The sequence below is a fragment of the Urocampus carinirostris genome, chromosome 15 (genome assembly GCF_059441175.1).
Source record: "Urocampus carinirostris isolate Australia breed hairy pipefish chromosome 15, RoL_Ucar_1.0, whole genome shotgun sequence".
Classification (NCBI taxonomy): Eukaryota; Metazoa; Chordata; class Actinopteri; order Syngnathiformes; family Syngnathidae; genus Urocampus; species Urocampus carinirostris.
The window spans coordinates 32,064,390-32,082,114 of record NC_142363.1 but is presented as its reverse complement, the minus strand read 5'-3'; the positions used below and the strand labels follow the sequence as shown (position 1 = coordinate 32,082,114).

The 17,725-nt window shown below is 36.8% G+C and overlaps 1 protein-coding gene across 9 annotated transcripts in view; it reads left to right on the top strand.

Annotated features, from left to right (window-relative positions):
- fgfr3 (fibroblast growth factor receptor 3) overlaps window positions 1-7,559 on the top strand; it is a 111,130-nt gene extending 103,571 nt beyond the window's left edge. For all 9 annotated transcript variants that reach the window (XM_088354876.1, XM_088354875.1, XM_088354873.1 and 6 more), the window contains exons 16-18: window positions 270-407; window positions 2,141-2,246; window positions 3,821-7,559. In XM_088354876.1, coding sequence (XP_088211002.1) covers window positions 270-407; window positions 2,141-2,246; window positions 3,821-3,991 — 415 coding nt within the window. In that variant the 3' untranslated portion in view covers window positions 3,992-7,559. The remainder of the gene's footprint in view (window positions 1-269; window positions 408-2,140; window positions 2,247-3,820) is intronic.
- Window positions 7,560-17,725: the final 10,166 nt, after the last annotated feature.

Genomic DNA, 17,725 nt, shown 5'->3' with positions numbered 1-17,725 from the left:
CCTCTACTGGCCCCCGCCTCACACAATAGTCCAGTACAGTAGTAGAAGCCCCCCCATAACCCCCCACCCCCCAAAAAAGCCCACTGACTTGGGAAATCAGAGGTGACGACTAAAAAGCGGCGCCAGAAAAAAATTGGCTGTTTTTACCCAGACGGATGCTTAAATAGAGAAAAACGTAGACATGCCGAGGCACAGAGAAACAAGGTGCGGAAAAGCAACATGTAACATAATGTTGTTGGGGGTTTTTTGTTTTTTTTTTTCATTTTCAGGTGGTCTTACGGCGTCTTACTGTGGGAGATTTTCACGCTGGGGGGTTCGCCTTACCCGGGCATCCCCGTGGAGGAGCTCTTCAAGCTACTGAAAGAGGGCCACCGCATGGACAAACCCGCCAACTGCACGCACGAGCTGTGAGTCTGAAAACGGGAACAGATGGTTTTAAAGAGACAAAAAATGGTTACAGTAGTTGCAATATTTCGTTTAAAATGTGTGTATATTATATATTTATACAATATAGTTTTTGTGTGGCAAAATTGAGAAAATTCCCACATGTTTAATAGTTAAAGGTTTTGGAAGCTAAGCTAACTTGCTATGCTAATCTGCTCAAAGTCCTTAATTTTTAATAGGAAAACTTGTTGAAGTTAAACTAATCTTCTAAGCTAATATTGTAAAACTCCCTAAACATTTGCTTAAAAAAACTCGTAGAAGCTAAACTAGCGTGCTAAACATTTTATAGGTAACCTTGTGGAAACTAACATGCAAAGCTAACATACTAAAAGTCTAAAAGAATGTTATAGAAAGTCTTCTGGAAGCTAAGCTATCATGCTAAGCCAACATGCTATGAATCCCAACTTTTTCATGAGAAAACTAACTTGTGTCCACTAAACTAACAGCCTAAGCTAGTATTCTAGAAAGTTTAAAGTTTTATATAGGAAATCTTGTGGATGTTAAACTAGCATGATAAGCTAGTATTCTTAACGTCCCAAATTCTGGATGGGAAAACCTTGTAGAAGTTAAACTAGCATGCTAAGCAAAAAAAGATGAAAGTCCTCAATTATTTATAAGAAGACTTGTGGAAGCTAAACTAACGGGCTAATTTCATACACAAAATGTGAAAACTTGTGGAAGTTAAGCTAGCATTCTAAGCTAATATACCAAAAGTCCTCAAAGGAAGTATGGGAAAACTTGTGGTAGCTAAAGTAGTAGTGAAAGCTAATATGCTAAAAGTCAGTTTTTTTTTTTATGAGAAAACTTGTAAAAGTGTCACTAGCATAAAAAGCTAACATGCTAAAAGTCTTAAATGTTTGATTAGAAAATGTGTGGACTTTTAACTACATGCTAATATGTGAAAGGTCCAAAAGGTTATGGGGTAACCTGTTGAAGTTAAACTAGCATACTAAGCTAATATACCAAAAGTCGTCAAAATAAGTATGGCAAAACTTGTGGGAGCTAAAGTAGTGTGGAAAGCTAATACGCTAAAAGTCAGATTCTTTTTGATGAGAAAACTTGTAAAACATTCACTAGCATCAAAACCTAACATGCTAAAAGTCTAAAATGTTTAATTAGAAAATGTGTGGACTTTTAACTACATGCTAATATGCTAAAGGTCCAAGATAAAATTTGTGGAAGTTAAACTAGCATACTAAGCTAATATACCAAAAGTCCTCAAAAAAGTATGGGGAAACTCATGGTAGCTAAACTAGTATGCAAAGCTAATATGCTAAAATTCTGATTTTTTTTTTTTTTTATGAGAAAACTGGTAAAAACCTCACTAGCATAAAAAGCTAACATGCTAAAAGTCTAAAATGTTTGATTAGAAAATATGTGGACTCTTAACGACATGCTGATATGTGAAAGGTCCAAAAGGTGTTATAAGGAGACTTGTGGACGTTAAACTAGCATACTAAGCTAATATACCAAAAGTCCTCAAAAAAGTATGGGAAAACTCATGGTAGCTAAACTAGTATGCAAAGCTAAAATGCTAAAAGACTGATTTGTTTTTTTTTTATGAGAAAACTTGTAAAAGCTTCACCAGCATAAAAATCGTAACATGCTAATATGCTAAAGGTCCAAAAGGTGTTATAGGAAAAGTGTTACATGAAGTTAAACTAGCATGCTAACATGCTAACGTGCTTATTTTCAGGTACATGATCATGCGCGAGTGCTGGCACGCCGTTCCGTCGCAGAGGCCGACGTTCCGGCAGCTTGTGGAAGATCACGACCGCGTTTTGTCCATGACTTCCACCGATGTGAGTTTTTCTTCAAATTGTACTTTTTATCTTTTGCAACCTTTTTGGGTTTTTTTTCAACATCGAAGAACAAAAAATAATATACTTTTGCCTTCACATATGTCACCTAGTGGCTGAAAAGCAACTTTAACACAAAGTTTATGACTCAATTTATTACGCTAGTTTTAACTGAAAAAAAAGATTTAAAATTGGACAAAAAATTGTTAGTATTCAATTTGTGATTAATCATGAGTTAACTCTAACCATCCAGTCATTATTTACAATTAATGATGATTTCAATTATCAATTATATTGTCTAAGTTTGTTGCAAAAAGGGGAATATTTTTCCCTTTTTTCTCATATTTTTTTATCCTTTATTCTTGAACATATTATATGTCATAGATATTTGATGAATGAAATGAGAATATTTGTGCAGAAAAAGAAAGTTTTGTCAAAAAACAGGCCATAAAACTAGATAAAAAATGTCATAATCTTAAATATCATTTTTCTTTTTCTATGAGAAGGAAATTGATAAGAGTTTGAATAAAAAATTGTGGAGGAAATTACAATGTCATAAATATTTGATGAATGAAATGAGAATATTTATACAGAAAAGGAGAGTTTTGTCAAAAAAACAGGCCATAAAACTACAAAAGTAACAATATGTTTTTAAGAAAAAGTTGCATACCCTCGAAAAAAATATTGAATAAAAAGTAAAGAAACGATCACAAAGTTTTCAGGAAAAATGTACCTAATGGCTCAAAAGCAGAAATTTCAAGACAAAATGCCCTAAACTTAAAGATAATTTTCCTTTTTCTATGAGAAGGAAATTGATGAGCCTAAACAAAATTTTGTGGAGGAAATTACAATATGTCATAAATATTTAATGAATGAAATGAGAAAACTTGTGCAGAAAAGGAGTTATGTCAAAAAAAGGCCATAAAACTACAAAAGTAAAACAGTTTGTTAAATAGGAAAAAAAGCTGCATACATTCAAAAAAATCAAAAATATTGAATAAAAAGTTAAAATAATCCTTAAGTTATAAAGGAAATTTTTATTAAAAGCCCAAAAGCAAAAATGTCATGACAGAATGTCATAAAATTAAACGTGATTTTTCATTTTTATGAGAAGAAAATTGATAAGAGTATAACCAAAATGTAGTGTAAAAAATTATAATACATCATAAATATTTGTTCAATGACATTAGATTATTTGCGTGGAAAAAGAATTTTGGCGCAAAAGTTTGTCATAAAGCTTCAAAAACTGAAAAGTACATGCTGTCACAAAAACCTTTCAAATCCAAGGTAAAAAGTCACATACAAGAAATAACTTGAAAAATAACTGCTGTGACCATAACAATGACGGAGCAGTCAAAAAAAGGCTGGTGTTAAATTGGACACAGGAGTGCGCAGTCAAGCCACTCCCCCCAGTTGGCGTCCTCTGGGGTAAAGCAGGTAACCAGATCCTGACAGAAAACTTGACCCGAAAAAAACAAACAAACATTATTTGACTCACTCTATGTATTTCATTTATAAGGAATCACGAGTTAACTCAAGCCATCCACTAATTAACTCGGATTCATTGTGTCCAACAGGAGTACCTGGACCTGTCGGTCCCCCTGGAGCAGTACTCGCCCACCTGCCAGGACTCCAACAGTACGTGTTCATCGGGCGACGACTCGGTCTTCGCCCACGACGCCCTCCCCGACCACCCCTGCCTTCCCAAGCAGCCCCCCCACCCCGACAACACTGCCGCTCAGGCATAAACGAGAAATAAAACCTCAAAAAAGGGGGGACGGGGGTCCCCGAAACCCCTCGAAATCATCACCTCGCCGAGACTCTGAAGGATTTTTTTTCTATCGCAAAGTATATTTTTCTACACGGCCAGTCTTTTCTTACGGACAATCTGCGGGGACGGGTCGGGCGGGGGACCAATTTGTGCCTGCCGGGACGGAAGACCCCCCGGAAAACCTTCCGGAGTCGGGACTTGGTGTTCTTCCAAAGACCTCGGACCGGAAGAGAGTCTATTGTAAATAGAAAGGGGCTCAAAGGAGTCACGACAAGGGAGGAGGACACTGCCACCAAAATGTTTTGCCAGTCTATGAATGAATTAAGGTGTATATTTGTAAAGATATTTATAGATCCACGCACGTTTAAGTCTTTCCCTTTTTACGCGCTTTCGGAAAATCGGGCGAATGGATTTGAAGGACGCACTGGAAAGAAAAAAAATTGGAACGGACGAGAAAATAAAGGTTCGGAGCAGGGATCCACCCACGTGTAGCTCGCGGGCTCCAAGTAGCTCTCGGGGATCACCCGAGTACTGAAAATAGCGTACCGGTTATAGGTCATTGGTAATTTTAGGACAATTTTAGGACATTTCTATAATCCATTCGATCCTATTTCAACACTCCTATTAATAACAACCTGGTAATAACATTGTAACAACATAGTAATAACATAAGTTGTTATTTCGGAAATGAATATCAAACATCAGGCTAATCAGTAATGATAAAATAGCTCTTAGCTTCTAAAAGGTGGGTGACTGCCCATTTTTTTAAAGCCCCAGTGTGTAATATTTGATTAGATGGCACTGTTTTCAAATGCCAACAAATACAAGTGCCAAGAGTACAGCGTAGCAACATGCCAGACAAACATGGTAGGGATTATAAAAATGAATCTTTGTATGATATTTCATGTATTTTTGCAGAGTATTCAAAAAGATATATTTTTTAATCAATCAAATTTAAGAGGCACTAAATATTACACGCTGTCCCTTTAATATGAAGAATCAAAATATATTTTCTTTCCTTTTTCACACGTAACAATTTGTTCAATAAAGAACTGAAATCCATACCTAGAATCTATTATTTCGTCAAATATTTTGAGACGAGGGTTGACATAAAAATGAAAGATGCTAAATAAAGTCAAACTGTACAGAAAATATTAGAAAATCAATTTATTTTAAATTAAATGGAAAACAAAATGAGAAATCAACGACAAAAAAAAAAATGGAAAAAAATCATTAAATACAGGAACTGAAAAAGATGATCAAAATTGAGTTAGAATATGATCAAATCAATAAATATTACAAGAATAACAAGTAAAATACTGTTATTCAATTGTTTTTATTTGTGAAGAAATAGGTTCTAAAATCATTTCATAAAAACGTGGGGTGTGTTACCTGCCCCAGTCATCATAAACCACACAAATAAAAACATCCATCCATCCATCCATTATCTGCACCGCTTATCCTCAATAGGGCCGCGGGGGTGCTGGAGCCAAATAAAAACATTTGTATTCAATTAAATAATTCACGTATTTATTGTTAAGTTTATTAAAAAAAAAGTTACTAAAAGCATTTTTAAAAGCAGTTCATCCCCAAAACTCCCCAACAAAATTTGCGATTACAGAAAAAAAACTTTATTTAACAAAACGAAACAAAAAGAGAACCAACCCTCCAATCGCAAAACAAATTACCAAAAACAGTTAAAATAAATGTTTGTGTTTAAAAAAGACAAAAATGTTACCTAAAAAGAAGATACAACTTTTAAAAAGTTACGCAGTCAGAAAAAAAAAAAAAAAAGAGAAGCGACCAACCGATATTATAAAAAAAAACATTTTATGAAAAAAATAATTAAAATCATTTGTTCTATCTTAAAGGAAATCATCTAGAAAAAAACGAAGACGTTACTGTAAAAAACATGAAACACTATGCGCTCGAAAATTCTGATTACTCAGAAACACAATTATAATTTTTTTAAAAACTGCCTTAAAATCACAAGAAACCAATATATTTTGCTTTTACTCTCTCAATTTTACAATTTCATCCCAATATTTACTTTCCAGTGTGTCACTTCCTCATCGCAACCAACTTCTCTTAAATTAATGTCTTGCTGGGCAAGAGGCATTGAACGCCCCCCGAAAAACTCTAAAAACTCCAAATCCCATCATGCTTTGCACCTGAAGCGACTCGCCGAGCAGAAGAAGAAAAAGCAATATTTGGTGTGCGTGCGAACGTCGCTCTCCAGTGTTAAACCTGACATGAAGTCGAAAAAAGTGAAAATATATATATATTTGTTTTTATTTACGTATTATTTTCATTACGGGGGCAGGAGGGAGGCGCTAGTGAGTTTATATATCTGCTGGATTGTGCGTCAAAGTGCCAAATGAAGTCTTAAAAGTGTTTCACTGTGTGGGAGAAAAACAAAAAAGTACTTTTGAGAAAAGAAAGCGCTCATTTTAACGATAATGGTCTAAAATCAACAAGTCTTCCCTCGTTTTGTTTTGAATCGGAAGCGAAATAGAAGGCACTTGTGTAAAGAACAAACGGATGTTTTTATTATTTATTCTTCCATGCTGTGTCCAAACTTTCCCTATGGTGAGAGTCTTTATTCGCGCGACCTGCGTTTATCTTTCTTCTTCTATGTTTTTTTTTTTTTTAAGTGAGTCCGATGCTCTTCCTAACTCAGCTGCCCCCTATTGGTCATGGTAAATTTGCAGTTCTTGTTGCCGCATTATGTTAGAAATGATCACGAATACATTTCAGATTTGTGAAAAGATTTGTGCTGATTTCGATATTAGCAATTGTTGTTGCTAACCTGCTCATGTTCGGAATATTTTTGGGATTGTTTATGATTTGGATCGTGTATGCTAACAACTAATTATCGACATGGAGATTATTTAAACCAACCTTTTTGAAGCCGAAGGCTACTTTTTTTGTTAGTCATTAGCGCAAAGGGCTAACAGTCGGTTTGCTTATCTTAAAATAACATTATATGTTATTACCAGAAGTAGGGCCAAAATAGGCACAGTCGACCACGAGAACACGTTGGTTAGAATTCACATATCCTAGAAAATTGCGATGACCTGGGCCGTTTTCAAATTATCCTGGGGAAACTTAGCAATTCTCAGGAGCTACTTGTAGCTCGCGAGCACCAAGTTGGTGATCCCCGGTATAGATCTTTTACATTTTTTTTAAATTTTAAATTCACTTTATGATTTTGATGATGTAGAGATAGCTTACTATTTTACATTTTATAGATTTTTTTAAACTAATCGTTTTAATTATTTGGTAGTAAATTTGATCGTAAAATCCACAATAACGAAAAAAAATAATTTAGAATAAAATGGATTGCCACCTCAGCAATTTGCATGTGATCTAAAACGACAAATTTCTCTGCTTGTTTTCTTTGAAATATTTTACGAGCAAGTTTTACAACAAAGATCACCCACGTGGTGCTCGTGAGCTCCAGGTAGCCCTTAAGAGTCCCTGAGTAGCTCACAGACCGGGTTTTGAAAATACAGGGTCCCTACGGTTAATTTCAAGGCTTTTTTAGCCTTTTGGAATCAAATTTAAGACCAAGTCGACGGAAAATTTAACACGATTGAAACAAAAAACCAAACCACATAAATCTATTTTAAACAAATATTTATTTATTTTTATTTTCAAATAAAATCGAAATTGAGAATGTTCCCTCTGAAAAACCAAGCGCTCTTCAAAGTTTTAGACATGGAAATAATAAAGATGTTTATAGTACATCATTGATCCTCAATTAAAGATGGCAGATACTATATTCTACTACCTTCATGAAACATTTTTATCAGGATGCATGAAAAATGACTTTTTGCTTTAAAGTAAAATATTTATGACCAATTTTGAGTGTAGTATTCTAAAAAGCACGCATGGGAAAAAACTACTCCCTGTATGTGGACAATTGATAAATAATACTAAATATTTGTATTCACGTTTTTAGACTTTTCGCTTGCATTTAAAAATGTTTTCATGCCAATCAAGGTCTTATTTTTAGAATCATGAATTCAATGCTTTTTAAGACTTTTCAAGGATCCTGTCGGTGAATTATTAAAAAAGATTGATAAATGTTAAATCCTTTGATTTCAAACAAATATAAATCTATATTCACGTGTTCACGATTTTAAGACTTTTGAAAATTGGATGTAAGACATTCTAATGCCAAAGAAGGTCTTATGTTTAGAATCATGAGTGTAATGCTTTTTAAGACTTTTCAAGGATCCGCAGGAACCCTGTCGGTGAATTATTAAAAAAAGATTGATAAATGTTAAATCCTTTGAGTTAAAAACAAATATGAATCTATATTCATGTGTTCACATGTTTTAAAACTTTTGAAAATTTGATTTAAGACATTCTAATGCCAAAGAAGGTCTTATGTTTAGAATCATGGATTCAATGTCTTTTAAGACTTTTCAAGGATCCGCGGGAACCCTGTCGGTGAATTGTTTAAAAAAGATTGATAAATGTTAAATTATTTGATTTCAAACAAATATAAATCTATATTCACATGTTCACATTTTTAAGACTTTTGAAAATTGGATGTAAGACATTCTAATGCCAAAGAAGGTCTTATTTTTAGAATCATAAATGTAATGCTTTTTAAGACTTTTCAAGGATCCGCGGGAACCCTGTCGGTGAATTATTAAAAAAAGATTGATAAATGTTAAATCCTTTGAGTTAAAAACAAATATGAATCTATATTCACGTGTTCACATGTTTTAAAACTTTTGAAAATTTGATTTAAGACATTCTAATGCCAAAGAAGGTCTTATATTTAGAATCATGAATTGAATGCCTTTTAAGACTTTTCAAGGAACGGGTCCTTTTTTTCTAAATAAATTAAATTCCTAGCAGCGAAGATGTTTTTGTAGTTTACCGAGTTTATTTTAACCGTATATTTAATAATTGCAACCTGGTAATAACACGATTACCGATAGCCCTTAGCGCTAATCGCTAACAACAAAAAAATGAAGTTGTCGGCATCGAATAAGTTAGCACCCCTGTTTTAAGCATTTAACAACAACAAAAAATAGGGTTTATTCAACATTTTGGTTTTAAAAGCAATGACCCTGGCAACTATTATTATTTTTGTAGGTTTTTTTTTTACCTATGAAGCTGTTTTGGATTTTTCTCACCCTTTGTTTAATTTTCACTCCGATTAATTTATAGTTTGAAACGAGCTTACTGTTTGTACATAAGAGGCGTTAGATTTTTTTTTTTTTTTTAGAGTTTTATTTAGCCGTGTGAGCTATTCATCGTTTGTCCTGCATTCCACTTTAGAGCGATTAGCGGCACGTAATTTATTTTCAATTAACCTAGAGAAATCGGAACTAACCATTTGGCATTTTTTTGTGGCTTGTGACGACGGAAGATGCTGCCGAACATTCCGGCACGGAGCGCTAGCGAGTTGTGCCGCGTGCCTGACAAAGTGTCTACGAGCAGCTTTCAATAAACAGCTTGTATGTTGTCATATCAAAGACGTTTGTGAGTCCTATTTCTTTCATCCGTACGGGAAATGAAAGTGAAAGAAGCAAGAAGGTTGAAAAATTAGGACGCCGAACGTGTTTGCGCCTTTCTCAGGGTTCGTACGGGTGCTTGGGATTCCTAAATGCTTGGATTTTAATGTGTTTAAGGGAAATTATTGAATTCCGGGTGAAGTGCTTGAAAATGCTTGAAATTGTTGCCGTTGCCATGCTTCTTGGCGGTCGGACTCTATAGACTGCGCAATAAAAAAAAATTAAGTACGTGAAAATGACACCGACACGCCTGCTCTGCTGGCTTGACATTATGGCCTTGTTATGTGAAGCGTAGCCGCCCTCTACTGGTCGCACCTTAGGGAGGACAGCTCTATTTAGAAGGCCAGTTCCTTTGGCTCAGCTCACTGAACGTCAGATTTTTCATTTTTTTAATGATACATCATCAATAATAAAAAAACTTTATGCACCAAATTATTTCGTGATTAATCATTTTATGATTTGCAGGGGATTCCTGCAAAACACATGAAATATGAATTCAAATTTTCACATATCTACAAAAAAGAAATTGTAAAATGCAAAACGATCTTAGCTTTTAAAACCCTGAACTGTCATGAACAGGAACGGATCAGGACCCAAATGCGTGACGTTTCTCACACGAGCCTTTTATTTTACGGTAAATGGGGAGTCATGCACATTGGGCAGCGGTATGGCGTGGAATGACAGGAAGCCAGAAACCGACGAGATCGATACCAATTGCCTGAGCAGATATCGGACAGATGGGGTAGATACCGGACAGAACGGGACGGACAGGCTTGATATTAAAACAGGATATCAAAAATAAACAGGACAAACTAGACGGGAACAAAAACTGGAGAGAATAATAAACGGGACAAACAGACGGGGACGAATCTGGAAACCAATAACAACAGGACAAAATAAACGGGAACAATACCGGACAGGAAATACCAACAGGAAACAGGACCGAGTCAGAACCCACGTCTTGCGGGGCAGAGGTCGTTGACGGACTGACAAAGGAAGAGTGAGAGCTCTGAGCTTAAATAGAAGGAAAGCGAATCCGTCAACGAGCTGCAGCTGCCGACACACGGGCGGGGCCAATTGGGCGCCATGGCAACCGTGACATGAAAAGTCGAACAACAACAGAAATTCCCTAAAAATGCCAGACAAAATGCTACAAATAACTTATTAAATGCAAAAAATTCACTATTCACAATTCTCTTTTAACCAATTCAGACACATATCCTCTGAAAAAAACACAAACATTTTTTGATTAAAATAAGTCAAACAAAAACCAAACAGCAGTCTCTAAGATTGAATCTGCTTCGGAGCAATCAATTTCATTAAAATGAGTCCAAATTTGTCTCATTGTTCCACTTCCTATACATAGAGGACTTTCTTTTTTGTCTTCCGTATTGAACTTAAATATTATGCAACACCTATGGAGCCCTTTCCTTATTTGTAAACAATTGTGACGTAGCCAATCTACATTGTTTAAGCAGTTGTTTATGTCAGTTTATAGCAGCTCGTTGACACAAAAAGATCCTAGATCATAGATAGGAACAGTTAAAAATAGCACAGCGTGTGTGCTAGCAAAAAGATATCCACTTTATTTTAGTCGTCCAAAACAACAAAAAGATTGATTGACACTGGATTTCTTCCTTTGAAGGTACTAGAAAAATTGAAAAGCGCTTGAATTTGACCATTAAAAAAAAGGGTACGAACCCTGGTTTAGGTAGTAGAGTAATCATTTTTGGGGGAGTAATTTTCCGTAATTTCTGGACTATTAGTCTTAGACTTTTTCATAGTTTGGCCAGGGGTGCCTCTGAAATTGACAGTAGCTCAGATGGTAGAGTGTGTCGCGTCTTGGGACCAAAAGGTCACACGTTTGATTCCCGGCTCCCCTGAGTTAATTGTTGAAGTCTCCTTGGGCAAGACACTGAACCCCTAATGCCACCAGATAAGGCCCCGTGCAAGGCTCACTCCGCTAGCGGTGTGTGAGTGGGTAAGTGTCAAGTACATTGTAAAGCACTATGGGTGGTCTTCAGGGACCGGTTAAAGCGCTACAGAAATGGAGTCTATTTACCATTTTAAATTACCGTATTTTCCGCACTATAAGGCGCACCTAAAAGCCTTTATTTTTTTCAAAAGCTGACCATGCGCCTTATAATGCAGTGCGCCTTTTTTATGGATCAATATTAAGTCGCAAAGTCTTCCAACTAATTTGCAGCCGCCGACTAGATTTTCCCCCGAACGCCAAGTAGTCCGCTGTGTATGCTGGGATTTATTTACCGGCGTTTCATTGGCTAACCAATGTGTCAATCATCATTTGAATCAATCACTATTGGCTATAGTTATTTGGAGGTCAAGGGGCGGATCCTTTTTATCATTTACAGGCTGGCATAGGCTTAAGCAGCAAAACAAAGCCAGCAATTGGCCGAAAAAGATGTGTCAATCATCAATTGAATCGATCACTATTGGCTAAAGTTATTCAGAGGTCAAGGGGCGGATCCTTTTTATCATTTACAGGCTGGCATTGGCTTAAACGGCAAAACAAAGCCTGCAATTGGCCGAAAAAGATGAACGTGGTTGACGGCATAGAGAAAGCATTTTTTACTATTCTGTATTTGTAAATATTTTATTCTCCTGGATTTACTAAACTCACGGATATAAGAGGACCATGGCTGCACATTATTATTGAACACAACGACTTCGGTGAGCTACTCCGGCTATATATTTTCCCTGTATCTTGTTTCAGACTGAACTCGATGTTTCTGTGATAAGCGGTGCAGATAATGGATGGAATGGAGTGTCTATTTTTAAATTAAACTCAATTCCAAGTGTTTATTGTCATATGCACAGTAAAGTTGCTGAGCGAAAAAGAAAATAGAAACTAAGGAATGGTTGGCATTTCTTGAATCCCAAGACTTTAACCTTCCGAATGATGGAACGATGCATTTGAGTGACATCGTACGGACACCGCATCCGCACGTGTTCTCGACACGTATTTGCGTCTTTGCAAGCTTTGGGAATGTTAAGGGGGTAATAAGTTGGACTGAACTATCTGACTGTTTTGTCGACGTTCCCATTGTAGCGCCTTATAATCCGGTGCGCCTTATGTACGTCAAATATAGGACCAAAAACTATTTTTTCGGGGTGCGCCCTATAACCCGGTGCGCCTTATAGTGCGGAAAATACGGTAACTTTCAATATGACATGTATGTTTTGGGTGTTGGCTTTCATCGAATACATTTGCCCCAACAATGCACTTTCAAGGATTTCAAGCACCCGTACGAACCCTGGCTCTACCTTCTGAGCTACTACCAATTTCACAAATACAGTTGCTTGCGAAACTATTTGCCCCCCTTGAACTTTGTGAACTTATGCCACATTTCAGACTTACAATATATAAAACATTTCTTGTGAAGCATCAACAATAAGTGGGACACAATCATGAAGTGGAACACACTTTACTGGATATTTTAAACTTTTTTAACAAACAAAAAAACGAAGAAAGTGGGTCTGCAAAACTATTCAGCCCCTTTACTTTCAGTGCAGCAAACTCTGTCCAGAGGTTCAGTGAGCATCTCTGAATGATTCATTGTTGATATAAATGACTAACGATGATAAATGGAATCCACCTGTGTGCAATCAAGTCTCTGTATAAATGCACCTGCACTGTGATCGTCTCAGAGGTCTGTTTAAAGCGCAGAGAGCATCACGAAGAACGAGGAACACACCAGGCAGGTCTGACATACTGTTGTGGAGAAGTTTAAAGATGGATTTGGATACAAAATTATTTCCCAAGCTTTAAACATCCCCAGGATCATTGTGCAAACAATAATATTGAAATGGAAGGAGTGTCAGACCACTACAAATCTACCAAGATCAGGCCGCCCCCCTAAACTTTCAGCTCATACAAGGAGAAAACTGCACAAATCTGGCCTTTATGGAAGAGTGGCAAGAAGGAAGCCATTTCTTAAAGATATCACACCAAAACATGAGGAAGAAGGTGCTCTGGTCAGATGAGACCAAAATCGAACTTTTTGGCAACAATGCGAGACGTTATGTTTGGTGTAAAAGCAGCACAGCTCATCACCCTCAACACACCATCTCCACAGTCAAACATGGTGGTGGCAGCATCATGGTTTGGGCCTGCTTTTCTTCAGCACGGACGGGGAAGATGGTTAAAATTGATGGGAAGATGGATGGAGCCAAATACAGGACCATTTTGAAAACCTGATGGGAGTCCGCAAAAGACCTGAAACTGGGACGGAGATTTGTCTTCCAACAAGACAATGATCCAAAACAAAGCAAAAGCGACAATGGAATGGTTCACCAAAAAAACACATATCAAGGTGTTAGAATGGCCGAGTCAAAGTCCAGACCTCAACCTAATTGAGAATCTGTGGAAAGAACTGAAAACTGCTGTTCATAAACGCTTTCCATCCAACCTCACTGAGCTTGAGCTGTTTTGCAAGGAGGAATGGGCAAAAATATCAGTTTCTCCATGTGCAAAACTGATAGAGACATACCCCGAGCGATTTGCAGCTGTAATCGCAGCAAAAAGTGGCGCTACAAAGTATTCACTCAATGGGGGTGAATCATTTTGCACACCCACTTTTTCGTTTTTTATTTGTTAAAAAAGTTTAAAATATCCAATAATGTGTGTTCCACTTCATAATTGTGTCCCATATATTGTTGATTCTTCACAAGAAATTAGTTTTATATATGTTTGTGTGGCAAAAGGTGACAAAGTTCAAGGGGACCAAATAGTTTCCCAAGACACGGTATGTCTTACCGGAGTATAAGTCGCACCCCAGGCCAAACTATGAAAAAAAACTCCGACTTATAGTCCGGGAAATATGGTAAATTACCCACCAAAATGATTACAGTACTACCTAAACACACAAAAATGAAGCAATATCAAAGTGAGAGTGTCAACCCTATGAAAAAAAAGTGATTGTAGGGTGGGGAAAATTTGGGGGGAGTGGTCCCTCACCAAATGCCGGACGCCCGTCCGCCTGCCTCAAGTGTCCCATTCACGGCTCTCCTGTGAGGAGCGCTTGTTTTCCCCACTAAATGCCTCTTTCTCATGTTAGGGGGGGACGCTTGCAGAATATTTTCCAAACACCCCCTCCCCTCATCCCTACCTGCCCCTTTCCAACTCTTCTCTTCAAGGTTTCAAACCCTGCGTGCACAAAACAACCCACAGAAAACAACTTTTCACATCCCTGACATGAAAATAATGAGGAAAGTTGGAACGTAACAAAGGATTTTCAGAACATTACCTCAAATTTCTAAGCCCTAGGTTTCTTTTTTATCTTTTTCATGGCCAAATTCAAGGACTTTCAAATCCAATTTTCCAATTTCTCCAGTAGCATTAACAGAAGAAATCTGGTGAGAAATAGCCAAGTCAAATCACATTCATTTATGAAATGATTGGAGGTATTAGGGGTTCAGTGTCTTACCCAAGGACACTTCGACATGCGACTGCGATCTCTTGATCCCAAGACGAGCGCTCTACCTCCTGAGCTACTGCCGCCCAATTTATGACGCCCTTAATCACAAAAATGTCTCAAAGGACTGCAGAGGATTACAATTACTCCATTACCTGATCTTAAACCAACATGCGGGCAAGGAAAAACTCAAAACTTCAGCGGGAGGGAGAAAGGGGCCTCACAAGTGGTAATCCCCCTTCCAGGATGACCAGGGTGGAATAGATTCAAATCAATTATTAGAAATAATAGAAATCAATTAATTTGTAAAGACACAAATATAACTGCGATTTACATATGCGATTTTTCATTTGGCGTGTACATTTATCAAGATATATGGCTTTTCAGGTAAAAATGAGAGTAATATGTATACCCTTACCGTTCAGGCGGGCCGTCAGACTGTCGATAATCAAAATGGTGCCTTCACAATGTCCCCAGTCACTGAAATACATCATGCCACATATCACTGGAGAGCTTAAACATTTGGGATTCAAGATATCAAGAATTCAAGATGTATTCGTCACAATTTGTCTGAAACCAGATACCCGTCAACTGTAAAGCATACATGATCACGTTACTAACTCGAGAGTCCAGTGAATTCAACTCTGTCAAATATTTACTCCAAAACACGTGATAAAGCCAACATAAGAAATAAAAATCTGCCTAAAATCATTCCTGCATCATTTGACGCTCCTTATTGCAATCAGTTCGTTTCGGTTCTTAATTCCCATTTGAAAATAAACATCCACATTAGATGATTTCCAATATGGCCGTTAGCCTCTGACATTTTGATTGACATCACTCTCATCTAATTGCAAGCCTTTTTTCGCGGCCCTTATTCCGCCATTGCCAAAGAAACCCCCAACAAAATGTTATGCAACTTTACGGGGTGTATTGAATTAATTAATAAACGTGCGTAAATCAACCCAGAATCAGTTTGACGCGAGATTATCACGTGTAAGTGTGGACCATCATGGATTGACTTCTGGAAAGTCAAAAGTCAAACATTTACAACTCTTTCACAGGGTCTTAAATTTGGCCAATGTAAAATACACAGTTGCACCTACTTTTAGAAAAATATGTAAAATACAATGTTTAGTTTTTCAGATTATGATCAAATTTGACAACATATTAGGTAAGGCTTCAAGCTATTGTCTCATCTGTTTTCCAGCTAGTATGCCCATGCTACACTCATTTGCAGGCATTTTAAATTCAGGAGAGGAGAAAAACTTCTACTTCTGGGTGTTCCAACTCAGGTTACTCAATATTAGCAGCACTTGCACTGATTATTTCAGTTTGGGACAAAACTTTAGTGTGTTACATTTTAAAAGATTTTAAAGACATTACAAATGGTTCAAGAACAGCATTCAATTTTACTTTGGGTACGTCCTGGGTTGAATTTTACAGGAAGTATGTTCGAGACAGCTATGTTAAACTGTTGTTTACTAAACAATGGTTAAAGCTAGAAACATGCGTTTTCATTCTCATAAAGGATACGGTTTCAAGTATTTGTTTGATATTATCTATAACTATATAGCTACAGCGCAACCTGTTGTAGGCCTTCAAAAATGAGTCAAAATGGCGCCCATTTAAAACAAAATGTCTGACACTGAAAGAGTTAAAGATAATTTCTATTGAAATCTGCAAAAACAGGCTGTGGGAAAATTCCTAAGAAAACAAAAGTGGAGCGAAAGGTTACTTTGTAGATAAGACGACAACATTTAGCCATATAAAAAAGAAAATCGTACCTGCTGGTGCGTCATTCGGGAACATAATTGCCATTTTGTTTTGGCTGAAGGCGGGAAAACTGCTGCCACATGTGAAAGGCGTCACCTCCATTTGACCTTGGCTGTAAACATGAAAAATTTGGCGCCTGGGCAAGAAAACCCAAAAAACGAGTAGACGGTAAGTTTCCAGACGCTGCTTGATGACGTCATCAGTTCAATGGCGACCCGGTGTCATGTTTTTTTTTTTTTACGGTTTTTTTTTTTCGACCCAGTGCGAGTTTAAAAATATGAAGGGATTTTCTTTTTAACACAGTTTAAAAAAAATAGAACTGCAGGGAGTTTTTTTCCTCTTCGGAAATCATTTTTCATTGGATTGGCTATTCGTTTGGACAAGCTTTAATATTGTTTCCAAATGAAACTTCAAACAATGGGCATTTGATGCTCAAGTTAACACCGACTGAGAGCCAAAAACAAACACAATTTAAATCAATCTAAAATCTAGATTTTATGCAAGAGTAAAACGAAAAAAAATTTTTGGGACATTGATAAAGATTTTCGTGGACGATTTCTATTCGTTTTCTTTCCTAATTGACAGCGTGTGCTGCCATCTAGAGGCCAATAGTACAAAACAATCAGAACGTAGGACAAAAAGGTTTTATGACTATGGAGAGTTACTTAAACTTGAAGAAAAACGTTCGCAAGTTTTCATTTTATAGATGAAATATTGCAGTTTAAAGCAAATTCAGTTTTTTTTTTTCCAAAAATGAGTCAAAATGGCGCCCATTTAAAACAAAGCAGGTTGTTTGTAGGAACACAGTACAATGAGATCATTTTTTAAAAAGGGGGAAAAGGTATTCGATAATTGGTAAACAACTAACACATCTTCCCCAAATAAAGCCAAAGAGAATAAAAAGACAAGACACACGCTGATATTCTTAACATTCAGGCATTAATGAGGGCAGCCCTCCATTTC